General features: G+C 45.0%; 1 protein-coding gene across 6 annotated transcripts; it reads left to right on the top strand.

Annotated features, from left to right (window-relative positions):
• The first annotated feature begins 4,570 nt into the window (after positions 1–4,570).
• Positions 4,571–23,721, top strand: EIF4E2 (eukaryotic translation initiation factor 4E family member 2). Of its 6 annotated transcripts, XM_008493348.2 has the most exons (8): positions 4,571–4,646; positions 5,433–5,547; positions 6,865–6,999; positions 9,433–9,537; positions 12,386–12,538; positions 12,627–12,763; positions 20,641–20,719; positions 23,237–23,721. In XM_008493348.2, exons 1-7 carry the CDS (start codon positions 4,627–4,629, stop codon positions 20,684–20,686), a joined length of 711 nt encoding a protein of 236 aa, XP_008491570.1. In that variant the 5' UTR covers positions 4,571–4,626; the 3' UTR covers positions 20,687–20,719; positions 23,237–23,721. The 6 variants fall into 6 exon arrangements, with proteins under 6 accessions (XP_008491570.1, XP_030312223.1, XP_008491571.1 ...); XM_030456363.1 differs by lacking the exon at positions 9,433–9,537; XM_008493349.2 differs by lacking the exon at positions 20,641–20,719.
• The last annotated feature ends 3,645 nt before the right edge of the window (positions 23,722–27,366 follow it).

Genomic DNA, 27,366 nt, shown 5'->3' with positions numbered 1-27,366 from the left:
ATTCCTGAAAATCTGGGAGGCCCAAAGGAAACTGCTTTCAGGACCAATACCTGTCCCAGGAACTGACAAGATCTGGACACTGGACTTCCAAATGCACCATAAACGACTCCTGAAGGTACTGATGCTTTTTATAGTTTTATGAATACTGCACATGTAGACTCCTAATGCATCCTTGACTAGAAAGTAAAAGCACTTTTCTTCCTGCCCTCAGTCTGAACTGTGAACTTTATAGCGAGAAGATCAAGCCCTGAAGTGTCTCCCTAATTGACTTTAGAGAGGATTTTCAGTGAGTGAAAAGGCCTGTATCAACAATTGTAAATGGTGCATATCACTGACCAGTGAGTCACCCAGTCAAAAACAGTGGCTGAGGAATCCTGTTGCAACAGGGTAAGCTACAAGGATGGAGGAAGGGAACAGAAAGAATAAGCAAGAGACACAGGAAGCAAAGATTATTTTCTTGAGGATTGAATCCTGTGGCCTTTATCTGGCCAATATTGCCATTGTCTGGTTATGTCTTGGCACAAAAAGGCCCACAAAAAGGCATGTTTTCACCAGTTTCCAAAAAATGCTTAGGGCAGAGATATGACCTTTCATCTTTTGAGTGTCCATCAGTAACTACTGAATTGTTGCAAATGCTCCGAAAAAGGTCACACACTATATATAGTTAAATAAATATATAAATAGTTACATACGGCGTTGTGTTTCATATACATATATATCCACAACACCAAAACCATGTCCAGGCATGATCTTTATTCAGCCCTCCACTTCATGCTTCAAAATCCTTCAGGTAGATATTCAGAAATAGTTCCCTTCTATTTCATACAGTCATAGGCTAGCTGACTGTTTTCCTATTTGAAATCATAAATCTTTGATCAAGGTAACATTGTCTCCGCTCTCAGTACATTTAAGTATTTCACAATTACGCAGGGTCAAAGAGTTCAGAAGTGGTCTCCTACTTACAGGCGCTTGAGACTTGCAGAGCTACCGAGAACCCAAACTCCAGTGGCAATCAGGTGGATCTGTAGGAGCTAGGATCATCCCAGGCAGCTCATGATACTCAATACATCACAAATTAATACTTTGAAAAGTTTGGTTTAACTGCCTCAGGGTGCTGAACTTCGCAAGCACAACGCTCACAGCAACGGTGAGCAAACATTACCATCTAATGGCTACAAGTGTTAATTACAACTATAATTTCTACTCAACTATGAAGGCTGTTTCTTGTCTAAGTACTAATACACTGAAGAAAGCACAATGTAAATCGAAGAAATCTTGCTGAAGTATTTCTGCCACAGTTATTGCACTGATCACTGTGTAAACTACAGGCACATGAATAATAACAGACATAAATAGCAGTCCAATGCATTAATAACAGTGAAAGCCTTTTAAGATTTTAACAGCAAAACATGATTCCAACCTCTTTTGTTCCTTGACAGCAGGATGAAATTTATCCCGTCTCTTTCCTGGGCAATGTCAAAGGATGCAAAACAGCCCTTACACCATAGACACAAGCTTTGAGTTCTGGCCTAAGAGTACCACTAAGGTGTGGGAGGGCATTTTTGTACACGTCTCATATCTTTGCATCATCATGTGTTTTATGGTTTCTCTAGGTAGTCAGGATGTATGGAAATACACACACGGGCTAGGAAAAACTGCAGTGATTTTGCTAAATGGATTTCAAGCAGTTAAGAATGCCTTGACTGGGCATACAGAAGAATTTTGTGAGAGACCCGTGGCACCCATTTTAGGGGTGTCATGGGAGATCCCTACAGTACTTTCTGTTGTTTTGTGTACTGAAGTATCCTTAGCAGATCAAGCTGTTCAGAGGATGAGGTTTGGTACAATGACTGCATCTGCTCTTAATCCTTTTGAGATAAGCTGCTCTTGGCAGCAAGATAAATGTTGTGTAGCCACTGCTACGCATCCTTCTCAAATGCTGGGCCAATGAGCACACCCAAAAGCAGCAGAGGCAGCTCAGCCTCTAGGGAAGAAAAGTCTGGAAGCCTGAATCCAGGAGGAAGCTTGCTGCCTGGTTGAGGTCTTTGCCAGAGAATGAAGGGAAGGAAATGTAGATTTGTATGTGGTCATGACTTGGGCTTTCTCCTTATTTCCAACCCAGCTTTTTCTCCTGGAAGTTACAATTTATGCAGTAGGCTTGATGGGAGCTTTACCCAGCTGATGCTTTCACAATACGTTTTTCACTTGGCTTGAATATCACAGCTGACTCATTGCTTTCATGCTAACCCTTTGTGGGAGAAAGTGACAGATGAGAGACTCTTAAATTGTGCTGATTATGCACTTTTTTACCGGATGGAATCTTCTTTCACTCATTATAAAGGTGCCTGAAGAATGATTTTCCAGTTAGACTTCTGCATCTTGATTCCTGCAGGCTCAGCTCTTTGTGTAATCCCATGCAAATCAAGAGCAGGCTGGATGGGAACTCAGTGTAACAAAGGGTCATAGTCTATAAAAGAAGTTAATGATGCAGCTTTCTCTGCAGGCATGAATCCTCTGTCCCACCCGCTTCTTCCATCAACAATGTGATTGCTTTTTGGACATTGTTTCTCTACAGAGGCTGCCATGTGCCAGAGGCTACTCAGAGGCTCCCACGCCACGGCAGAATTCCACTGAAGCTCCTGGCCCTGGGTGAGCAAGGGCTGTCCTGTTTCTCGTGATTCTATCAAAACCTGACAGCCTTGTTCTGTAAGCTATGGCTTGAAATAGTCCCTCTTTGCCAGTGCACAGTCTGCAATAGACCTGATTTCCTGTGTTAAATTGGGCTGTAAAGACCATCCAAAAGAACCAGGACAAGCTATTATGGTTGTGGCTTTGAGACCACAGCCAAGTGTTGACTTAAGATTTAGGATGTCCCGCAAGTCCTTTAAGTACTGACAGAAAGTCATTTGGTAAAGACTTCAGTAAGAAAACATAAGAAAAACTGTACTCAAGGGCACTTAAATCCCCCAAATCTGAAAGTTACTTGTGGAAAGCAGACAATCTGGAAAGTAGCTGTGTGGTAATGATCATCCTTTCCACACTTCATCTGTCTAAGACATATTTTTTTAAACTCAGTGGTCATTCATTTCCTATAGTCAGACAAGTAGTACATCTAGATCATGACCACAGTCATGCACGGTTCAACTGTGAACATTTATGCTTTAAATGCACTGTGAAGGCAAGATGTCACAGTGTTCCTTGGGCTTGTATTTCCATGTGCAGCTCTACATCACTTTCTCATCACTGTTGAGGAACTTAAGCAACTATGCTAATGAAATTGCTGCAGGTACTAACACACTTGCATGATCTGTGAAGAATTACTAAGGATGAGATCAGGAACCACCAGAAGAGCTGGCTGCCTGCAGAGCCACAGATCTTCATTATGCATACCTAGCTCAGATGTCAAAGGTAATGAGTAATTGTCTCTTGTGAAGCTGCAACATGTTTTAAATGCTTGTCATTGTATTTCCATCTACACTCCTACTTCCTTCTCCTCCTTTTCTTCCTAAAAAACCATTGAGCTATTTCTGTCTTCAAATTCAACCTCAAGAGCAAAGTATTTTGTGAAGGTATTTAGGATGCTCCTTGGCAGTCATGATAAATACAGAAATGTTGTTCCACCCTGGACTGGAAGAAAGCTTATTTATAATGTCTTCCTCAGAGAGGAAGTGTTGGATGCTGCTACTGGTCCATCCTATGGAACTGAATATAAGGACACATAATCCTACTATACACAAAAGCAGTTCTGCATGAGATGATGCTCTATTGCAGCACAAGTGCAGGAGGGCTTTGGTGAAAGTGGATACCTCACTGCAAGGCTTCCCTTTACTGAGGTAGCACAACGATTCCTTTTACACGTAACTGAAACCAGCTGGGAAATACTTTCTTTTTTTTTTTTTTACTGTTTCTGCCAATGTTTATCTCTACAGGATGTTACGATATTTCTTCCTTCCCACCCCTGTGCCCTATCTGTGTCTCCAGCAGGACGTTATAGAGCAATAAAGTCAGCAGCCATAGCAATGGGCTTTAGATCCCCATGGATCCGCTCACAGGATAAAGGACACTGATGAGTGGCCTGTGTGGGGATCCTCCCTCAGCCCCACCTGCACAATCTTTACACCATCCCTCACTACACACTGAAAGCAAAAGGAATGTGTGGGAGCCAGGAGACGCTTGTCACCCCAGGAGATGAGTTGGGCAGACCCCTTAAAGTCTGTCCTGTGACAGATTTTGACTCCTGAAACTGCATCTACCAGAGAAAAATGAACACGTATGGAAAAAACGCCAAGGCACTTGAACCCGCTGGACGTGTCCCTGCAGCGGGCGTCGTGTGAGGTATCAGCCCCCGGCCCTCACCTAACGGCGGTTTCCCGCCCCTGGCAGAAGGACCCTCCTCGCGCCACACCCAACATGGTGGCTCGCCCACTGGCCGCACTCAAGATGGCGGCCGGGAACGTTCTCCTTTCCTTCCCTTCCCCTCCGTTCCTTCTGCCTTGCACTCTGCTTGTGGCGCCGGGGGAAGGGCGGGACGGGGCGGCCCTGGCCGGAAGCGGCGGAAAGGTTTAGAAACGGACTCGGCGGGGCGGAAGTCGCTGAGGTGGACGGAGGTGGCGGCAGCGAGCGACGATGAACAACAAATTCGACGCGTAAGTCTGCGGCGTGGCCCTCCCCGACCCCCCACCCAACAACGCTGCGGGGGATGCGAGGCACCGCTCCCTGCCGGGGGCTCCCCGGCACCTCGGCGTTGGACAGGCGAGACGCGATGAGTCGCGGGGCCGCGCACATCCCTGTTCCGAGCCCGGCCCGGCCCTGCCTGGGTGCTGCTGCCTGGCCCGGAGGGGTGGGACAGTGGTCCGGTGGCAGAAGCCTCTGCTCGTGGAGGGGTGGCCCTCACCGTGCAGCGCCGTGCGGCCGGCCTGGGAGGCTCAGGCCGCCTTCTGGCCCTGTTTCTCACTCATCTTTTCCGTCCCTTCGCAGGGAATGGGGCGGGCAGAGAGACCTGTGGGGTGTAGGCAGCTGGCGTGGTGTCTGATCGCCTGAGGAGCTGCCTCTGCTAGGCTGACAGGCGAGGGGAGCTGGATGGGAGAGAAGCAGCAGAGTTACAGTGACAGTGACAGGTCTTCATGTTTGCCTTCTAAGCAGTAAGAGGTCCTGATGGTAGTTGGGGAGATTTGTGTCTAGTATGAACTGCTTGAGTTTATTCTAAAAAGACAATTTGTTTCAGCTTAAAAGCGTGTGCTAAGACACCTGCGATGGGCTCTGGACATGCAAAGATGAAGTACTTTTTACTGTGTGGGTTATCAAGTACGGATTTCCAAACACTTGTAGCCCTTGTACAGTGGAGGAGCTTAGAAGGACAGGCTGCTGGGGCTTGATACAAATCTCAGCTGGGAGATGCAAGTGTCACTTTCTTTGCTCCTTTTCTTTATCAGTTTGAAAGATGATGATAGTGGAGACCATGACCAGAATGAGGAGAATAACACACAGAAAGACAGTGAGAAGGAAAAGAATGACCGGGAGAAACCACAGAGTACTACCAAGAGGAAGGTATGGTGCTGGTGCCTGCATTCCATCGCTAAGGCATGATGTGGACATGCTAGAGAGTCAGTCCTCAGTTCAGGGGTAAGGAAAATGTGACTTGGTGGGCTGTGGTCACTTAATGCACTGATACTGATGTAATGAAGACAGAGGAGCTACATTGGGATTTGGATAGTTTGACATGGTTTTGTCAGTTTATAATCTGAGAGGTAAATGCTCCCTCCACAAATGTAGCTTGTGCTCTGCCAGGATCTTGAATAGAAATGAGAAACAAAGCTTTATTTAAAAAAAAAAAAAGAGAATTATTTTGTGAGGAGTATTACGGGGAAGGTCTAGTTTACGAGAGTAGTGAATTGCAGTTGGTTTGCCAGGATGTGTTTTTCATTTGTTTGCCATTGTTGAAATAACTCTTAAGATGGGGTCTCTGTAAGTGTAGCCTCGTTAAGAAGGGTACACAAAAAAACATCCTGTTTTTTAATCTTATACTTAGGAAACCTATTCTGTCTAAATAAGTCAGTCTTTATAAAGTTACCATATATGAGAAGAAAGTAGAAATTTAAACTGTGGTTACCCCTATAACAGTATCAAGTGATGTGAGATGAGGGGGGTTTGTTTGAGGGTTTCTGGTGTTTTTTTTTTTTTTAGTTTTGACTCTTGGCTGATGAGCTCTAGTTAGCCTCTTTTATGCTCATTAGAAGTTGTTTTAATCAGAAATTGATGTTTTGGAAATGGAAGAATCATTGCCCACTGCTAGTGATGGGTTACATCAAAGCCGACGTAACAAGTTCTGGCAGACTAATCCTCCCAAACTGTTAGGGTGTTGGTTGCTTAAGGGAATTGGTGTCATCAAAGAATTGTATTGCTTTTGAATCGTGGTTTAGTATAAATGGGTTTGTTCTTCTCAGAGGAGGAGAGTGTCTTTTTTTTTTTTTCCCTTCATTTGAAGAACTTAAAACTCTTGGATTGCCCTATTTAGTTTGTCTGTCTTCTTTGAGATAGGAACATTTAAGGACTAAAGGAAAATTTAGTGTCTCTAATAGTTATGAGGGTTGCTTTTTTGGTGACAATCACCTGAGTTTATGTTACTATTTCCTTAGTTATCTCTATACTTCAAATTTCTAATATTCTTTGAAGTGGTAAGGTGCTGTTAGCTTAATGTTCCATTTCAGACAGAAATAGCATTTTTCTGTAAAAATGAGGATCAGTTTTTTGTTTTATAGTCTGTGAGGGCAGGAAAATGTGAACTTCTGATACTGTGATTGTGATTTTTCCCATTCCCCCTTTAGAAGAGTGCATAAGGGGTAAGCAAGCTTTTCTGATCTGCAGGCTGTTGTCCCAGGGCCAGCTGAGCACCCCTTGCAGTATAATTACACCTTTTGGTACTCCAGACGAACACCCGGGAGGCCTACCAGCTCACAGAGTTATGAACAGAACATCAAACAGATTGGCACCTTTGCCTCCGTGAGTATATATGTCCCTGTTGTCCCTTTGTCACTTGGGCATGGTGCTGTCATCATGGCTGGCTTAGTCTCTGTGATCTGTGCTCACTCTGCAGAGCAGAGTGAGGGATTTGCCATGATTTACATACAAGTTCTTGAATTACCTGCAGCAGGTGACATGTCTTAAGCAGTTCTCTTCGGCCTTGTGCTAGACATCTGTGCCTGCAGTAGTGGTGGTAGTTGGAATAATAATAGAAAAAGAACTCCAGTGTAGCTGAAATCTGATAGCTGGAGCAGAACTTAACAGGTAAACAAGAGAAGAAAGAAACAGGTTTTCTGGATGTAATGTAACTGTGATGCAAAAACTAAACAGCCTCCCCCGGCACTTCCCCCTTGCTTGTATTCCCACCACAAAGACTGTGTTTGGAACAAGCATCTGGCATGTTGTATACACTAGCACCTGGTGGCCTGTTGCCTGTCTGGAATTGATGACTAAGGTGCAGTTTGTTGTTGCAATGAAGTTCATTAAAAGGCAAACTTTCCTTGCTTTCTCCCTTCACTTTTTGATGTTTTATTCTCGGAATAAATGGTGTGTATCTTGGAAAGGTTGCGTTGGGTTACAGGACACTGGCAGTGTAAAAGTGTCATGAAGATCCGAAGATACATAAGCAAACCATATCTCTATTGCACACGCACCACAAATAGTATCATTATTAAGGTTGGGAAGACTTGGCTGCTTTTTTAAATAGTGGTGTTTTTTTAATCTAATATTTTGTCCAGATTTCCCAGGTTAATTCTGCTCACTAGTAAATCTCTATCTTCTCTAATGGGATAATTTGTAAAAATATCCCTTTATCTTTTCTGTGTGGTTCAAAAATATACCTGTCTGGACAGCTGGGTTGTGTTGTCTTAGCCTGTTTGGATCATGGGTAGTTAATGCCTCTATTCCCCTGTGTGAGCAAGTACTTTTAATTCAGAGAATGAAAAATGTGGCTGCTGCATGATGATGTGGCAATAACTTTTCTGTGTCTGTTAAATCAATATAGACTTAGTATTGATTTTTAGCTCCTTAGAGGAAAAACTTCACCCATTCTGCTGTTATTTTCTGCAAAGACTTTGTGGTTGCTTGTGTGGGTTGGAAGCTCTACAACTGAGTTGTGGTGGAGGGAGGCTGGCCAGCAGATTTGATTCGGTGTTTGGTTCCAAATTATGTTTAAGGAGGAGGAAGAACTTCAGAAAGACTTGTCTGAATCTAAATCTGGGTTCAAATTTATTCTTTGCTTTTCAGAAGAAATCTCTAAAAGCTTTCAAATGCTAACCACTAGAGGGCATTTCCACTCAACCTTGGAAAACAGTAAAATTAAATATAAAAAAGTCAAATTTGGAGGCTCATGCAATCTCCACTGTTGCAGAGAGCAGTGGTTAATGCAAGACTGATGCATGTAGTGTTCTCTGCTTGGATATGGCTGATGCACTTGACACATATCCACTGATTGACAGGTTGGGCAGTTAGGATTTACAAGGTATGTTTGTAACTCTTCTCCAGAGCAGCAGTTATCTTAGCACAGATTTCTTCAGGAAAACACCGAGTGACTTTAGAAAAACCTGTTGAAAATGTCAAGTGATAGTCTGGTAATGGAGCCAGTCAGGAACAGGCACCCAAGCTCTGATCCTGCCTGTGAGTATCCCAAGGTCTCTGTTCAGGCAGTTATCATATCACCCGATGACCCCATCCAAGAAGGGAAACTGGGAAAAGAGACCCATGGGTTCAAACAAAACAAGATTTAGTCAAACAATAACAAAGAACTAATACTAATTCCAATACTAGCATGAAATACAAAGTTATACTCAGCCCATGCAGTGGTGGTGAGCTGTGTGCTCCCAGCAGTGACTGCCAGATGTCCAGCACTGCCAGCACCACAGCTCCAGCGAGAGCTCGACAGTCACAGCAAACGGGAGAGCAGACCTGGGGGGCAGAACCACAGATGAGGCCCTCTAGGACTGTGACCAGAGAGGAAAAGTCCCATCCTCAGCAGACCTCTCAATTTATAGTGAGATTAATGTTTACAGTACAGAAAACTTCTGGTCAGCTGCCCTGGGTTTGCTCTTCCTTGTCTCAGCACCTGGCTAACTCAGAACTGCTAAAGACCTTGATCACTATGGAAACTCACATACCAGGGCTGGCCACAAAGTAAAACAAAGTGTCTTATCACCTTTGTTCTCACAGAATTGATTGTTGCAGTCTTCTCAAAAATTGCAACTTCCCTGAATAGAAAATCTGTTCTATAATTCTATCCCAGCAAAGGGCATGTAGTCAGCACCCTTGTGACAAGAAACTAGAACGGAACGGAAGAGAAGGTGGCTCTGGCCAGCAGGTTTAGAAGGCAAAGTCTTTTACTGTAGGAATCTTGGCTGTAAACAGAGCTGCCTCAGTTTGTGGTTCCTGTCATTGCAGGTGGAGCAGTTCTGGAGGTTTTATAGTCACATGGTACGTCCTGGGGACCTGACAGGCCATAGTGACTTTCATCTTTTCAAAGAAGGGATCAAACCCATGTGGGAGGTGAGTTGGAGCCCTCATTTCTGCCTTGATGTTTTCCCAGAGTGTTCTGGAGGAAACCTTCTATAGTGAAGGTACTCTTGTCAATAAATGGCACTCCAGGCTTCTCTTGGGTGCTTCTGGGTTACTTGTCAACCTGTTCTCCAAACTCTGTCCCCTGTAACCTAGCAGTCCTGAGACCTACTGGCAGAGGAGAAGATGCAGAGTTACTAGCTGCATTCCCCCAAAGGCTGCAGAACTGCCTTTGCCTGTCAGTCCAGAAGATCTCTGGCCAGTGTTACCTGGAGCCCAACAAAGGGGAGACCCCAGCTAAGCTTTGTGCCTGCTAATATAGACACTTACCCCTTGTTATAGCTTTGTCCAGTGCCAGCAGTGTGAGTCTTTCCTCTCAAAGGGCTGGACCTCTCAAAGTGAACTACAACAAACCTTATAATAAACCAACTCCAAGGAAAGAAGAGTTGCATATGGTTAAAAGGCTACAGCTGTTTGTAGAGCTGGGTATGGAAAGAAGATTTAGCCCTTAATTTCCTTTTTTTTTTTTTCCAGGGCACTTAGTTTTGTACTGCTCATACCTATCCAAATCTGTTAAAAAGAAAAAAAAACCCACAGTCTTTGCCCAGCAAATCATTCTTCCAGTTCCTGGCTTGTCTCCAGCAATGACCAATACCATTCGCAATATGAAAATTTTATGTGTTGCTCTGCAGTACCTAATTATGCTGCTCAGTCCTGAGAAATTTATATGTGACCCTAGTTGGCAATTATTTTAAGCAAGGTGTTTTATAGCCAGTTACTGCAAATACAATTTATATAAAATGTTTAACCCTCTTTGGGTTCGGTGAGCTAGCTGCTCTGGTAATGTGTCAACCAGAGAGTCCACAAGTTAATGATACCAGAATTTCTAGAAAGCAATTTTATGCAGCCATTTTAAGATGAGATGGAGAGATTCTTTGGGGTTTTTTTACTTCTGGCCTCATTCCCTTCTTGTATTTATAGAAGAGGATCTGGGATCTGGCTGCTGGCCTTCCCTTTGCTGCTTGCTTTGTAGGGCTTTGTTTATGCCCCTTTCTTTTCCAGACTAGTCCATACTTAATGTAGTTTTTTGTAGTCATGTATTTGTATGTTTGCAGCTCTGATCTTTTTCTGGATCCATGTGTGCCTCTTCTGGGTAAAGTCAGAAGCACTAAGCATAATGTTTACTGGTGATTTACTGGGCTGCAGATCATTATTATTCTGATAAAGGGAAATCAAATGCTTGACTGAACTGAAGCTTGTTTAACCTGAAGGAAAACTAACAATAACCATAAAGCACACAATACAGCATCTGTCACCCAGTCACTGTTCTCTTTCTAGTCTTGAACCTTAAACCACCTTTGAAGTATTTTGAGGAATACCATTTTATCTTCATTCTGTCAGTCATTGTGGAAGGTTTGAGGAGCTATAACCAACTTTCTGCTTAAAGGCTGAAGCCTAGATAGCTTAATTCTTGAAGTGTGTTGCTCTCAACTCAGAAAACAAGGACACTTAATCAGAAAGTTTGCATTTTATGGGAGTAATCTATGTTCCTGGAACTTGTGTTTATATGGATTCTTTACCTTGCATGTGGCTGTTGTTGCTTTGATGTTTGCCCAGAGTGGATGCCTGCCTCTTTCAGTACAAGCTTTAGCACATATATGAAAACTGGGTATCCACGTATTCTCAGGATTGCTTCATTAGCACTTTTTGTCTCGGAGGCCACTGAAATGTTCAGCTTTATCTGAGCCCTAAGGAAGCTAAAATAAAGTTAGTTTCAATAAGAGGGTTGGGCTGCCTTGCCTAGCATCTTCAAGGTGTGTCCCAGTTTGACAGAGGAGATTGCTGATGATTTGGTCAGGGGTGTCCTGTGTTGAGCAGTCTCCTCTGAGTTTATCCTCTGTTCTTCTCTGTTTCTGTCCTAGACTTGTCTTCCCTTTCCCTTCCTAACTGCAACCTCTTTGACTTGTTCCTACCTCTCTCTCTTTGGCTTTGGATGGAATTTATTCCCCTCTAACCTTGTAAGGTTTCCCAGCAGCCACAGTGTTATACAAGAGAGTGCTACAGCCTTCTGCACAGAGGAGGAGCTGCTGTTTGATGCAGGTGTGCATTCTGTGAAGCTGGGGAGTTTGTAGCAGCTTTCAGCTCGTCTCAGGTGCAACATAAGGAATCACAGTTCTGTGGTGACAGATTAGTTGCTTAGCATAATTTTTTTCTTTGATCTCTCCTCTCATTTTTGGTTATTTCCTTGGGTCACTGCAATCTGGAACAAACATCCAGTGGTGGATGTGTCGTCATGTCAGTGGTTACCAGAGAAAGGACTGGTCCTTTTGGTCTTGTAACACAACTTGTGAGCCAATTCTTGGAGACATGGAAGAAAAGTCTTTTTGTAAATTCTTCCCCTTTCTCCCATGTTCTGTGATGAGGGATTTTTCATGTTTTACAATCAGAAGTACCTAAACAAGGGATTAGACACAGGGAGAATTGCGTTTGGCTGTAGGAAAAGTTTTAGGTTCCTTGCCTCTGCTTCTGGGCACAAATTTAGGCTGGTTTTAGTCTCTGCTGGTGGGATCAAAACACTTGAGCTCAAGTCTTCAGTGCATAGAGCTTCATTGGGAATGCTGAGAGTCATTGTTTCAAATACTTTGTATTCAAAGTAAGTGGTGAGTTCTCTGTCTCTGCTTGTGGGGGGGAGAAGTGAAATGCTTTTCTTTGAAAATATCTCCATTCTGTCCCTTGCCCCACTCAATCAATATCTGCTCTTGTCTGTGGCTCTGCTGTCTAGTGAGAAGCAAAAAAATAGCTAGAAGAAAATAAATTGATTTCTTGCCCCTTTTCCCAGGATGATGCCAACAAAAATGGTGGTAAATGGATTATCCGCCTGCGAAAGGGTTTAGCATCGCGGTGCTGGGAGAATCTCATTCTGGCAATGTTGGGAGAACAGTTTATGGTGGGGGAAGAAATCTGTGGGGCAGTCGTCTCTGTCCGATTCCAGGTAAGCACTTCTGAGAGCTGGCAGGTAGTTCCATTTGGCAGGGCTACAAAAAGTACCATCTGCTCACCCCCTTCGTGGTGTTCTGTAGGAGGATATTATCTCGATATGGAACAAGACAGCCAGCGACCAGGCCACGACAGCACGGATACGCGACACGTTACGAAGGGTGCTCAACCTACCTCCCAACACCATCATGGAATACAAAACGCACACTGATAGCATCAAGTACGTCTGGTGGCAGGGGGAGGGCCTGCTGCTGGTTGCATGCGTGCTTGAGCAATTTAATGCAAATTGCAATAACTGAGCATATTGGGGCTGTCTCTGCAAACAGTAATGCAAACAGCAGTGATTTTTTGCCAGTGCTCTTTGAAAGCAAAGTATCTGTGTCTTTATTGTGCTGTTGTTAGGGATGTTTCTTTCTAGTAGTAAATCCATTTTTTTTAAATTTTTTTTTAAAGTGTATAGTCCAGGACTTTGTTAGCAATCCACCCAACTGGTCACTTGGGAAATGGGCAGCCCAGTGTGGGACTGTGGCTTGATGGATTCAAAGATAAGATTGCAGTGGGGGGGACAAGATCATTTGAATACATAGAGATTCCGGGGAATAAAGTGCGGAAGTGAATGGGGATTTATAGTGCCATTAGACTTATAAATGATCTTGGAAAAGTGCGGTGTGAATTTACAGTGCTGTACAAATTATTTCTAATCATAATAAACGTCGTATATTAGGTCTTCCAGGCCCTGGTGACAGAGGCTCTTTAACAAGACTAAAAGATCAGAGTACACGGAGAGGACAGATGTATTTTTAAATAAAGCCGTTACAACTTACCATACCAGGCTGTTTAGGATGACTTTTACTTCCCACAAAGTGACAAAAAAATTGCATGTATAAGTATTAGTCAGAGGTGAATAATGTAAAATATTTTTTTTCTTAAGCATATTATAAACCAATGCACTGATTAGGTCATATTGGTTAAATTAACACTTGCGAAAGGTGTGCCTGGAAAAAGAGTGAAACAAATTAATGACACTGATAGAGCAGTGAGCTTTCTAATCTAGCCCATAATCAGGTGCAAGTACCTTTCATTACTTCCTTTCATTATGTTAGCTTGTTCTTTCCAGGTAATCACACTGTCATCAGTGTACTGTCAAAAAGTTTGGTGAGATCAGTCCTGTTTTTAGCAGACAATTAGCTTCCAGTTGTGGCCAGTTTTGAATGTGGGGACACTAGCAGTAATAGGGAGGTCTTGTTTCCATGTGGCCCTCCCTCCTGTGTGCATGGGAAGAAGGGAAAGAGAAACTGTTATTACCAAAATGAATCCTTTCCAGGCAGCTTTGGTTTCTGAAAGTTCCCACTAATGTAGTTGATCTTGTGTTTATGGTTTTTCGTGCACTTCTAGCCAGGAGAGGGCACTATCGGCTGTCTGTATATGTTGTGAGATAGCAAGGTACTCTTGTGGACAGGTAACTGGTTATTTTACTTCCTTTCTGCAGTAGCAGACTGTGAAGATGTGGCTTTGTGGTGGGAGGAGTGAGGTATTTGACTTCTCTAAGTCTCTGCAGGGAAAGCTGTGTCCTGAACCAGTTGCCCTAAGCTGTGGTGGTTCATGTATCAAGTTTAGAATGGAAATGATGTGGCCTTTCTCTTAGATGCTATTGCCACCAGCACTTCCTACCACAGAGAATGCCATTAGAGCAATGTTTGTAACTCTTCTTGCTCTGGCAGGTGTTAGTCCTTGAGTGATGGTGCATCAGGTGTCATGGTCTTACTTCCCTGCAGCTGTGTAGCATGCCATGCTTGCTGTCCTCTCTTCCTGCATAACATTGAAGTTTCATTTTGTACTGCTGATGTATGGTACAGAATGAGCTTGTCCAAGAATAACAGGTGTTGGAGGAATCAAGTTTAGTAGCTCAAATTGCAACTGGGAGCAATTCTTAAATGGGGGTGAATTGGCTTGTCTCCCACTTACTCTTCTGTGGGCAGGAGGGATAGTCAGGAGTTTGTTTGATGTTGTCCTAGTGAAGTAGATCTAAGCAATTAACCTTCTGCCATGTAGGGGATCACGAGAGCTCTTTTCTTTTCCATTGCCTTGCTTGAGCTGCAGCAGCCTGATTGCAGTGCTGTCTGACATCTCTGTCTAATGGCACTGGTGAAAATTCAGAGCAGAGCTGCTTGTCAGTGGAGTTTCTGTGTAGTGATGTGTGGATTGACTTCTTGTGCCTTTCTCACCTGGTACCAATAGGCAGCAGCTGCAGGGGTGAGGGTTCCTCCTTTGTTGACAGAGAAGAGCAGGACAGCCCCAGTGTTCATTCTGACTCTGCCTGGCTGTGCTTCATATCACTGAGATCCTCTCACTAATGAAGAATCTCTTGTGTAACTAGTTCTATCCTGCATAAAGCCTGGCTCCTTTTCCTTACCCATCTATCAAGCCCTGTTGATATACTGTCCGTCATGAATAAACTCCACTTATGCTGCGCATGTACCATGTGATTTATGACCCGGGAGGGCTCTCTAGCCAGCACTCTATATTCACACTCTGGCTGTGTTTTATGAAAGGCTCTAATGGAAGAGCCGTGCTGTAGGCTTTGTCAGGGCTGCCTTTCTAGGGGCATTTGTGGCGTTTTTCATTTGTATGGGCTGCATCTCTCCACTAGAGCTCTGCTCATGTGCAGGGTTTGATTGGCATTGATTGTGCTTTGGGGAAGGGAGCATGCTTAGCAAGAAAAGAACAGGCGTTTCTCTAAAACCTTGACTTTTAGGTAGTGAATTGACCTGGATTAGCTTTTGACACACTGTAAATGAACACTTCTGTAGAAATTGCTAGCATGCCCCTCACTGTGGAACCTAAGCCCTGTGTTTCAGGTTCTATATATTCCTTTTGTGATGATGCATTTCATATTAACTCATTTTTAGACACCATTTTTCATGAGTTGTCAGTGAGGCTGCAGCCTCCTTTGTTTCAGAAAGTGGTGGTGCTGCTAAGCTGCGTTTGAAGACTATCTCTTGCTTCACAGCTACTCCAAGGAGCTATTCTGCATTCTGTCCTTTCTGCTCTCAGTGGTAGGGCTTGTGCTTTTAGCTAGATAAGCAGATCTTTCATTGCAATTTTCCTGTGTTTGTCCTTTCTCTTGCTTGTGATATTGACAAGCTGCCTAAATCCCAGTGAGTGGAAGGGTCAGCCTAGTCTGTATTAATTTCCAATCTCTCTAGAAGAGCTAGAGCAATCTCTTGGATTTAGCTTAATTCAGGGGATTTATAGTACCTTATACATTACAGTGCTGAGCTCTTGAAAATAACATATGTGACATTTTATGGGCTACTTAGTTTCAGAAGCTGGAGAAGAATCGCTTCTCTTTGTTCCCTCGAAAGTGGACCCGGAGTGGTGCACTGGGATGTAGTAAACCATTAAATAGGTTCTGCTCATCAGTGTTGTTAACCTTGGAGGTCACATGGTCCATTTGACAGTGGCCCTCCCTTTGGTTTGGAAATAAGGAAAAAAAAAAATTACTTCTTAACCTTTGCTCTCTTAGGAGTTGCACAGTGATTTTTTTGAAAGTGTAATGGTGCTGGCCACAGCCTGGTCATGTCTCAGTGAAGCCACTGACAATGTTCAGGTATCTGTAGTGAGTGAGCTGCAGATGGGAGAAGGATGGAGAAAAACTGATCACTGTAAAGTTTTTTGGGCATTGTAGCATGGAGTACTTGGCTGTCTTGCATATACTTTTGCCTTGTCTGGGGTTATCAGCCTTTCTTTTCCATGGTGATAACTGTGTAGTCAGTGACCACCTCCTGTGTTGAGAACTCCCACCTGCAGTACCATCTTGGAGTCCCAGGCAAATTCAGCAGCATTGCTTCATATGCCAGGAGAGACCAGACCTGTGGTCACACAGCAGGCTGCCACTGAGCTGGTTGGTCTGGAAATACTTGGGTTGCTGTGTGGCTTATGGATTGTTCTGTCAGCTCTAAAGCAAGGCTGCTTTTTCTGAAAACAAAGCTTCAGTTATTTGTAAGTGCCTGCTGCAGTGAGGGCTGAGCAGGGTATAAAACTCTTCTTTCCTTTCAAAGTCACCACTGATAACTAATGCAACAGCTCGAGTAAATCAGAAGAATATTTGATTTTAATAGGCTGGCACCTGGTTCATTTCACTGTAGGCAGCTGGGGGAAATGGCCTCAGACCACATTTTAGCTAGGAAACAAGGAGATACCCTATGGAGGGACTGTAGGTATGCACTGTAAGAAGAGTGCAGGGGCAAGGCTCTTGGGACAAAAAAGTGAGGAATAACAAAATAAAGTGAGGAAAAAAGAGGAGAAATCCCCATGGAAGTGTTTAGCAAAGGTGTTTAGCAAGATCAGTGTTTGTGACAGTACAGTGGTGGTGGGGTACTTGTGACAAGTCTCCCACGTTGTTACAGCAGAGTTCAGCTAATTCCATAACTCATGTTACGGTTTTGTGTCTCTGGTTTTTCCATTTTCTTGCTAATTTCCAAGACCTTAGAAGAACTCCTCAATACTACTGTCCTAGTTGTATTATCTTTGACTGTATAATTAGTGGTGTGGGCAGGGTTAACCTTGTCTAAAGTTAAATGGTTTGCAAATGGGACCCATACACACTGATGGGTCTCACCAGGACTAGAGAGCTGCACTGTTTTGCCCTCATTCCTGCAAATCTGAGAGCAGGAATAAAAGCTAGAGGAGAGTAATGAGGTTCCAGATCTGATAGCTGTCCTCTTCTCCTAAGTCTCTGAAATACTGGCTTAATTCATTTATCACTCCATGCTCCAATTCCAGTAATACATTTAGGTGCTGCAAGTCTAAGAGCACATCTGTAGAACTGGGCTTTGAAATGATGGATGCATTGATTCATTCTCCATCACCATAGTGTGCTTTATTCAGAAGTGTCTGTGACTTTGTAAAAGCCTTCCTTGTCTGGGTGGCTTGTCTCTTAAAGAAGTCTACACTCAAATAAGTGAATGTAACCTATTTATTGCATGTTTCTTTTGAAAGAGGTCAGTTCAGATGTGTTCAGTTCAAAGTCATGGTGGCTTCCCTGTTTGCCTTTGCTACAGATATTGCCACATATGTGAAATAGTTATTTCATGCTAGAAGAATATGCTGATTTTTTATTTTTATTTCTTTTGAAGTAACTGGTTTTCAGGACTGTCACAAAGTTCTTGACTGGCCATGAACAAATCCCAAACAGTCTGATAGAGCACCACGAGCACCAGGAAGAGGCTGTGCTCCTCTGGACACCAAACCTGCAGAGTGTAGTGAGTGGTCATTTTGCTGGGAGGTTACACACAGGTTAGTGGAAGGGACACTTGGTGGCTGCTGTGAGGGTAGCATGCGCTATGAGCTCTCTATCTCCTTTTTCAGGTGGGGAAAGAGATGGTAATGAGGCAGGGCTGCCCAGGGAGATACTAAAGGGGAACTATTGGGGCTTAAAGATTGAGGGTGGTTTGAGAATATAGCTAGGGCTGCTTGCACAGTGGTGACTTGGAAAGTCCCTTGAAGCAGCTGTGGCTGTTCTTCCTCTTTTTGCTGGAGTCCCTGATAATGGCTCCTTTTTGCATTGTTTTACCCCTGACTTACTTGATGGGGATAAAGGGAGCACCCAGGGCAGTGGGGGAGAAGGTGGGAAGTTTCAGCACTTGTGGGTCAGGAATGAGTGTGCAAGAACAGCTCTGGCTGGCTTTATTTAGCCTGCTAATGTTTCCATTTCCCATCTGTTCAATGGGAATAGAGCTAAGTGTTGGGGATCAATTCACTGAGTATCTGATCGCTGCACAGACAGTATAGCAATAAGGTACTAAAAATGTCTATACATAAAAATAACCTCTTAGACTCTCTGGCAGTGTGCCTTTGGCACGTCACGGGTCGTAAAGATTCTGCCAGACGAAATTAACTGGCAGCCTCATTCGGTACGAAATGGAGAGCAGTTTGCTCTGCTAGCATAGTTTAGGTACATTAGGGCAGACACATCCTGGTGGATTTTTTCAGTCAAGTCAGCAAATAGTAGGAGTAATTAGTGCTATAATATGTATGAGGGTCTTGGCTTAAGAATTCTTGGCTAGAAGAGCTTTTTCTCTGTGTCTGTGAGAAGGACTTGGCAGCTGAAGGACTATGTGCATGATGTTATTGGGATGTCAGAATAGGGAACTCCTTGATTTGAAAGAGGTAATAAGTAATCAATTATGTTGACAAATACTGTCCTTGTGTCCCTTCTTCAGAGAACAGAAGTTAGGAGTTTGGGGAGAACTGTGGGAGAAGAAAGAAGATGTGATTTATGGCTGATGGAAATGTGGTAGAAATACAAGGCATGGGAGGCTGGAGGAAAAACATGGAGGTAGAGACTTCAAGAAGACTGGAGTTGTGCATAGCTTTCCAACCTGTATTCAGCAGCTTAATAAGGCTTCACTTCCCCCTAACTTTTTTTCTGCAGGGAGGCAGTTGTACCCACAGTGTCTGGGACCATTTGCTGACTCAGTGGTATAGGCAGTTTTTCTTTCTCTGGAAGATTTCTTGGCCTTGAAGCATGCTGTGTCTGGGGAGACTTGTGGGTGTGAAGGTGCTGCTGCCTTGCTTAGAATAAGCCATTTGAGGGTTTGTCTCTCCTCCAAGAAGCATACTGCTACTCACTTGTCCATCCTGCTCAAAATCAGAAGGATTGGGGGATGGAGGGACACTGATGGGAAAACCTAGCCAGCTGTAGATAGGGCCTCTCAGACCAGCTGATCACCTTCATCTCTTTCAGAAGAGGGACACGCTGTCCTGTGGTCTGGGAAGGAAGCGTCATAAATTCCAAGCTCTACACCACAGTGACAACCTTGTTTGTGTGCTCTTTGTTGGTCTCTCAGCAAGACTTGGCTGTATGTGGTGTACAGTCTTGCAGTGTGAATGTGACAGGCACCGTGCCAGTGGGCTCTGTGTTTTTAGAGGCTATGACTTTGCTGGGAAAGAGGGTATGACACCTAAGCTGCTTTTGCAGATGCTGATTTGGAGTTTGACTGTGAGGCTCAGGTAAGAACCAGGCTGGTGGTCTGTCTTGGGCATTGAGGCTGACTGATACAGGATTTCAGTTTCTGGACTTGCTGTCATTTTGCAGTGGCCTGATAATGTAGAAATCGATGTGAGATAGCTGATAAGTACCAGCAACAAAATCTGCAGGATGGTCTGGGTTTATGGATGACTTGGGTTCCCTTTAGGGTCCCTCTAGCTCCACAGGACTCTCTGTGTTCAGTAAATGGCTTGGCATGTGCTGTAAGCACCAGCAGTGTTTTGCTGGGCACAGAAATCTATGAGATTCTTTGATATCTCTGTTCCCAGAAGATAATAGTCATGCTCACATTAACCTCGGCATCTTTTCCCTGAGAGGGCTTTCAGTATGCTGCTTTCGTAAAACAGACAGCAATTTCTCAGTCTGCTAGCTTCATCCCTCAGTAACATTCTCCACTGGGGAATGCAGCATTAGGCCTCTGCCTCCAACTTATCTGAAAACATTTTCATTTCAGATAGCTGTAATGTTTTTATTGGGTCATCACCAACAATGCAGGTTTACAATAGGAAATGAGACTTTCTAATAACAACTGGATTCAGCTGCCTGATAGAAGATTTTTTGTAATAACTAAGCCCTGTGGCATTAAAAGAAGCCCCTTTTGGGGGATTACTACATACACAGGTTAGTGGTGAAGCACCAGGCCAGTAACTGGCTGAGCTTAACCAGCCAAGGAATGTGATAATCCTCCAGGAAGATGTAACATCGTCTATTTTATTTGCAATAGGAAATGGATATTCCATTTGTGACTGGGAAGGTCATACCTGTCTCTGGGTATTAATGTGGCTGTATCAGCAGCAGCCAGTGGGAACACTTCATGTCTGTGCAGAACGTTAAAGCTGCCTCGTGCTGTCAGATGTTTGGCTGGGTTTTAAGGATGCTTCTATCCACTAGGGCTATCAGAGAATATTGCCTTGCTCTCTGAAGACAAGTGCCTTTCAAATGCCATTGAATGTTTCTGCTCTCGTTAAAAGTAAAGAAGCCTTTGATCTGAAGTGCTGGTTTTTTTGGGTTTTATTTCATTTTTTTTTTTCCCTCTGGCTTGCCAGGGCCTGGGAGGAGTTTCATGGCCTGGTGAACAGCAGTGGCCGCTGATCGAACGCTCTCTCTCCCTCTGTCACACCCAGGGTAGGGCCTCATCTTTCTTCCTATGTAACTTTATGGCATACCTCTCAGCTTCCAACCTTGTTCCCATGGACTGGCATATTCTCTTGCCTTACCGGCCTGGTGGTGGGCCCACTCTGCAAGTGGATCTTTCTCAGAGGTCAAAATGATTTTTATAATATTTTTGTTGACCAAAGATACCACCATTCACCGTTGTCTCCTTTAACTCAGTATTTTCTGTTGTGATGCTGTGTACTCTTTTGATAATGTGTCCCTCCTCTGTGCAAGGGTGCTTGCATCCCAGACCTGGAGGTGCTTGCATCCCAGGAGGCTGAGAGGTATGTCTTCAGCTTGGGTCTGTTGCCTAGGGCTGACTGTAAGCAGATATGGAGTGGTAAATGAATGCTAAGCACATCCATGTGATAGACACTGAGAGGGGTGCTTGGAGCCTGGCAATACGTGCCTTTGCTCTTGACAGTGGGCTGGAGCAGAATAAATTAGTCTGTCAATAAAAGCTTGTTCAGGTAGGACACACAGTAGCTCCTGTATTTAGAAATTATAATGCTGTGGCTAATCAGGTGAAACTACCTGCTACTTCTGGTAGTAGCAACTGATCATGTGCAGAGAAAATAGTCAAGGTGAGCTCAGGGCTGCTGTGAGCTTCACAGCTCAGGGTGTTTTGCCCCTCCAGTGCCCACTTCCCTGACAGCAGGCCCTTCCCTTAAAAAGGGCTAGCAAGAGACCTGGTACGGAGAGTTACGTTTGATTGTAGCCAGGTGGGATTGCTGCACTGCCAAGTGCTTCCTCTGGAAAGGACCATTACATTGCCCAGTTCCCACCCAGTGGTAGTATGTAGCTGCTTCAGCACAGCTGAGCTCCAAGGGGCTGCTTGGGGAGCCCAAAACCTTCCCTCTACAGCTTTGGCAAGCAATATTCTCATAGCTTGCTCTGAAGTAATGGGTGAAGGTAATATCTGTCTTTCCTCACAGGTTTGGCTTTTTGTGAGGATCAGTGTTTACAAAATGTTACACAGGCACTTAGTAGTGTTGTTGTTGTTAGATGACATTCAAGTGACCTCCATGAAGAGGAAACCAGCTCACTTCATGAAATACCAGCCTCAGAAGTGTGCCAAATGTGCCAAGTGCATAGGAAAGTAGCGGGAGATTGATTTACTTCTCAGCTGTATTGGGTTACCAATACAGGAAGAGTAGTGATGATCAGGGGCATCCTGATAAAGGTAGAAAGGGGGAAATAGAGACACCTATCTGAGATAGAGCTCACTAAAGTGTGCAGTTGTCCTGAGGTAGTGTTACAGGTAAAAGTGCAGTATGTGATGAAAAGCCAAACCATCATTGTAAATTAACCAGAATCCAGTTAATCAATCCTGAATCGTGTTCCCCAATGACAGCACAGCCTGCTTTGCTGGCAAGGGCAAAGGTGAACCCCAGTCTTCTGCAGATGGCCTCCAGACGTAGTTTTTGTTCTCATCTCATAGCAGAGTAACTTGTTTAACTCTCTTAAGAGCAATTTTTGCTTCCTTCTGCTCCTCCAGCTCTCCAGCCCGATGCTGGTTCCAGCATACACTGTGCTGTGATGTTACAGCCACTGTGGGCTCTTAGTGCAGCCCACAGCACTAGCTCAAGGCTTTAAGCAAGGTTTTACAGTCCTTCAGAGTACCTTGCTTCTGAAGCTGCTGCCTTTACTCTTTACAGCTCTGCTGATTTGGTGTGATATATGTTAGGGCATCCCTTTGTGTTTAGTTTGGGCAACTTACTGCCCTATCCCTATTATGGGAAGAGCTGCCAAACCAGTCCTCTCAAAGTAATGTCTTTCCATTTGAGTTTAAAAAAACACACCACCTTTCTATTAATGTGTAATTATGCTTTGCCTGTTGCTGCTGCTCACAGGCCAGCAGTAAGCATTAACACAGGCTTCTGTAACCTGCCCTATCTTCAGTTACTGCCATGTGCCACATGGCAGTCCTTTCTTTATCAGTAGCCCTGTTGACTCCTGTGGCTGTACTCATGTGAGTAAAAGCTGCTGAAGAAATTTTTCTGTTTAAACTTGAGGGAAACAGCCTTTTCAGGATGCTAAAACTTGTTGACAGTGTGACAAAAGGAGCCTAAATATGAGGGGCACAGGCAGGAGAAGGTTGGACTGATGGTATATTTGTGCTCCAAGCAGCATCCCTGAGAACAAATGTTTAGGAAGGAAGAGATCTTGAAAGCTGTTTAAACACAGAATCTATCAGGGAGGTTTCCAGAGTCTGTCATACACTTTGCTCCCAGGAAGTAACACTTTTTTCTTCTCAAGGAGTGTGGGTGAACCAGGGTCTCCATGTGTTCCAAGTGCTCTGGAGCAGCAGGTTGACTTAGGTGAAAAGACTAGTTAGAAAGCAGATCTTTTCTGGCATTTTAACAAGCATTTACTTGGGTGACATACAGGGGTGGCAAGACTGGTAGCCTTGGTGGGTGGAATGGGGAGTGCTGTTATCTGAAGGAGTGCATAGCTTTAACCTCTTTCTTCCCTCATGTTTTCCAGGGATAATTCAAGCTTTCGAAACACAAAAATCACATTGTGAGAACAAGAGTTGTCACTAAGCTCCTCTCTCCGTGTTGAAAGCACTGAGAGGTCTCCACCAGTGCCCTCCGACCTCTGAAGGGACTCATGGGCCACTCTCTTGCACTCCTCCTTGGAGGAAGGATCCATCTGAAGCCCTCCAGCAGCGGTGACAATAGAGGCTGATTTTGTCATACACAACCTTTTTTTTAGCAGTGGGGCAAGAGGCCAACCTTTCAATTAGCAGCGTGCCCTTGGGGACGCATCTTGCAGCACTTTCCTCTCTTTCTCTACATGGCATGCAGGATCTCTGGGATTCTGCCTCAACGTCAGAGCCTTTTGCTGAGGGATACCAGTATTACAAATCTCTCTGCAGCTGGGAGGAGCTTCCCAGTTGAGGGTCAGCCCTATGGTTTTCAAATGCCCCCTTTCAGCTCTGCCAATAAATTATTGGGTCTCTTTGTTTCTTTCTGTCTCTCTTTTTTGCCCCCTGTCTAAAAATTAATGTTATGGTATTTCTCTAGGTGGTGTTAAGGCTCAAGGCCTGCTTCTGCCAGCTCCATAAAGCATCTCTCCTGTATTGTCCACCTACATGAAGCAGCAGTTCAGCAAACCACCCCAAGTGCCAGTAGTGGCTAAATTTCACTACATATGTGAAGTTACATGGGCAGAGGAGTTAGTGGTGTAATATCTGGCTTAAAAATTGGATGTTTGCTTTGTTATTTGCCCCTCATTCATGCTTTCTGGTTAGCAGTGCCCTGTATTGGGAGAGTGTTTTGGAGAGGGATGCAAGCTTTGCTTAAACTAGGACAAAGAAGTGTTTGGTGTCACCTAGTTTCCTTGACTCTGGTTGTCTTGGTGGAGAGCCAGCAGTGCTGCCCTGCATTGGACCCTGCAGGGAGAGGCTGAATGCAGGGCCCTGCATGTTTCTTGGCTGCCTTGAGATGTGCAAGTCTCTGGTCATCTGGGAAACTGGATCCTCAGTGGCTGTGGCAGAAGAGGGTGATGGCCCAAGTGGCTACAGGAAGGCTGTGACCAGAAGAGGGGCTGTGAGTAACACCCTGCCTCCTGTCCTCCAAGGTGAGGCTAGGCTGAGGGACTGTTGCCTGGAAAGCCAGCATGGCTGCAATTCAGATGCCACGGAAACAATAGGAGCTAATTATTTCCTCTGATTCTGCTTGACTACAATGCTAATTGTACTCATTAGTAGCTCCAGTCTTTTCCACTTTTCCTCAGGGAATCACACAATTGCCTTTCATTTTAAATAGAGCCTTTGCATCAGGCCCAGGAGGGGAGGTTGTGGGCAGAGATGGGGGGGGGGTGACATCTCCTGGCCTACGTGGTCTTCTCTAGTCCCCCAGGAGAAGGTGTTTCTTGAGCCAATTTGATCATGACTGCAGAACTCACAGTCCATGTCTGGGACAATTACTGGCCTTGGGGACCAGGAGACTTTCAGCCTCTTGACTCCAATTGCAAATTCCTTGTGTTATTATTGAAGCCTAGACTGAAAACAGCCACAGCTGGCAGAGAAAACTGTTTAAAATATTGAGTCTTCCAAGGGGTTTGTTTTCTGCATTGAAAATGTCAGTCCTGAGCTGTCTCTAGAAACATCCAGCACACTGATGGTGATGACTAACTGCTCCCTGTGGTCAGGCAGTTTGTGCCTGCTGGCACCTGGCTGGGTAGGGAGCGGGGCAGTTCCCCGGCCTGTGGTGGCATCCCTTTGTGTTTCTTGAGACCCTGTGGTCCTATTCCTTCTCAACTGTCACCACCTCTCAAATAAATGTGGTTTTGTTTTTTGGTTTTTTTTTTGCAGCCAGTTTGTTTTCCCTGTTGTGATCAGGTACTACCATGGCTGCTACTTAAAATTCCTTTTAAATACAATTCTCCCCTGCTGCTCTCTGGTATTTGTTAGGGGGGATTTAGTTGTAATTACATTTTGGCAATCTAAGCAAAAATAGCCTTTCGAAGCAAGGCTGAAATACTAGCTGCAGGCTCCTTTTAGACACAGAGCATTTAGCTTCTTGCAGATGACATCACTTAGGGCTTTAGTCCCGTTGTGTCCAGCTGCGCATCGTGTCCACCTCTGCTATTTCATGCACTCGCCCACTTCTTGCCTCTGATGCCCTGCATCTAAGCTAGTGATGAGCACAGGCATGCCATTAAATATGAAAATGCTGCTGTCCTGCTGTGTTTGCCCTTAAATATGCTTTGTGAGTGAGCTGTGGAAGAGCCCTTCCCTAGGGCATTGTTCCTCTCCTCCTGTGGCTGTCGTGGTTGAGGTTTGGAGGAACTCAGCACTGGTTCCGCTGGCTCAGCCTTGAAGGGATTGAGGTGGCTGGGGTGTGGAATTTGTCCTCTTTAAAGCTACTTTTCCTGAGATCAGAAGAAAAGCAGTGTTCAATCAGTGCCAAGCATAAGGTTTGGTGCTTCCTATGGCTTGGAGAGGGATTTTTTTGAGCAGGGCTTTTTGGTGTGTCATCTACTGTCTCCAGCTGATAAGAGTGCTGAAAAGATAGCCATGGAGTTGTTTGGGGGGGGGAAGGAACCTCTGTCATGGTCTAGAAAGAGGTTTCAGATCCTCTTCATTCAGGAAGCAAGCCTGGAGCCACGCGAGCCCCAAATCTGTGGTGAGTCATGACCTTCCCTGTTCTCATCCTGAAGACCTTCTCCATCCTTAAACATGTTCAGATCCCTTTGGGGAAGGCAGCAGGGCTTTGAACTTTTTCAACCCATGGAGTCTGGCTCCAGGAGATGCTCATAGACCCTGGGTGTCTCCAGCTGGTCAAGTGAGAGATGATGGCTGAGCTGGACTTGGCTGTGGGGCTCAGGTAGTGGTGTTTCTGAGCTGGAGCTAAGGATGAAATCTTCCCAGCTGACACGCAGAAAAGAGTCCCTGGTTTTGGAGGGGAGCAGCTGCGGAATGTTTGGAGGAGGTTGTTGCCCCTTCTTAGCACTTCTCGATGGGACATAGCCACATGGAGCTGATGCTGGGCTGGAGAGCTTTTCCTTTCTCACTGCACTTCTCCAGCACCCTCCCTGCTCTGGACACGGTGACGTGCCAGTTGTTCTTCCACTCATTCCTGCAAGATACAACTGCTGCCCAAGGCCTGGGGCATCCTGGCTACTGCTTTTGTTTTTGTCCTTGTCTCTATTGCGATGATAAACTCCAAGGACCTTTGCAGGCTAGATGGATGGCAGTGCTTGGGAATGGTCAAGAACATGATCTCAGTCATGTGCTCTCCTAGTGGGCTAGAAGACCTCATCCCTTTCTGGTTATGCTTTATGGATGTGCTGGGGACTGAGCTCACCTGGAAGAAGCATCAGCTCTGCAAAGTGTGGAGAAGCGGCCCTATTCAGAGCCGCCTTGCCCTGGAGACTGGCAGCAAGGTGAGAGGAATCCAGGAAAAAACAGACTAGAGCTCATTAATTCTGCACCTTCTTGAGGGAGACCTGAAGGGCTGGAGACATGCCTGGTGCTGTGGTTTGGGCAGCTCCTGGCTTTTGCAGGGCTGGGAACACTTGGCTAGGGCAGCCTGTCCCTTTAGCCGCTGAGGGTCTGGGGAAGGGACATTACTGTGGGGTGACAGTGGAGGAACAGTAGTGCTGTGCAGTGCCATCACTCACCAGCAAGAAAACTGCAGCTAGGAGGAATACCATGCCCCAGAACCTGGTCACCTCACCCAGATGTTGGTCACAAGGTTTCCCCCATGGGAAGTGACCCAGGCAGGGGACCAGGAGGCAGGACTTGGCCTTTGCCAGGTCATGGCATTCTTGGTGAACTCAGTGCTCCTTAGCACCCTGAGGTGTCAGCCTGGAGCAGGGGATCTGCCTGGTCTCAGTGCTATGTGCATCCTCACAGATGCCCAGGGATGGAGCAGAAAAAGCCACCTTGCAGAGAGCATGGGCAGGCTGGCACAGCTGGAAGGTGGCTTCTGGCCATGACCAGGCTGCAGGCATCCAAGGTGATGTCTCAGCTGCTGGGTGTTTGCCTTCTTCCTCCATCTATGCCCACAGTGCCACGACCCCCTGGCAGGCAGTAACCATCTGGGGTTCTCCCAGCAGCAGCTCAAGCAGCCCACGCTTTGACAAGGAGCCTGATGGAGACACAG

Source organism: Calypte anna, chromosome 9, assembly GCF_003957555.1.
Source record: "Calypte anna isolate BGI_N300 chromosome 9, bCalAnn1_v1.p, whole genome shotgun sequence".
Lineage (NCBI taxonomy): Eukaryota > Metazoa > Chordata > Aves > Apodiformes > Trochilidae > Calypte > Calypte anna.
This window is presented reverse-complemented; position numbering and strand designations above follow the sequence as displayed.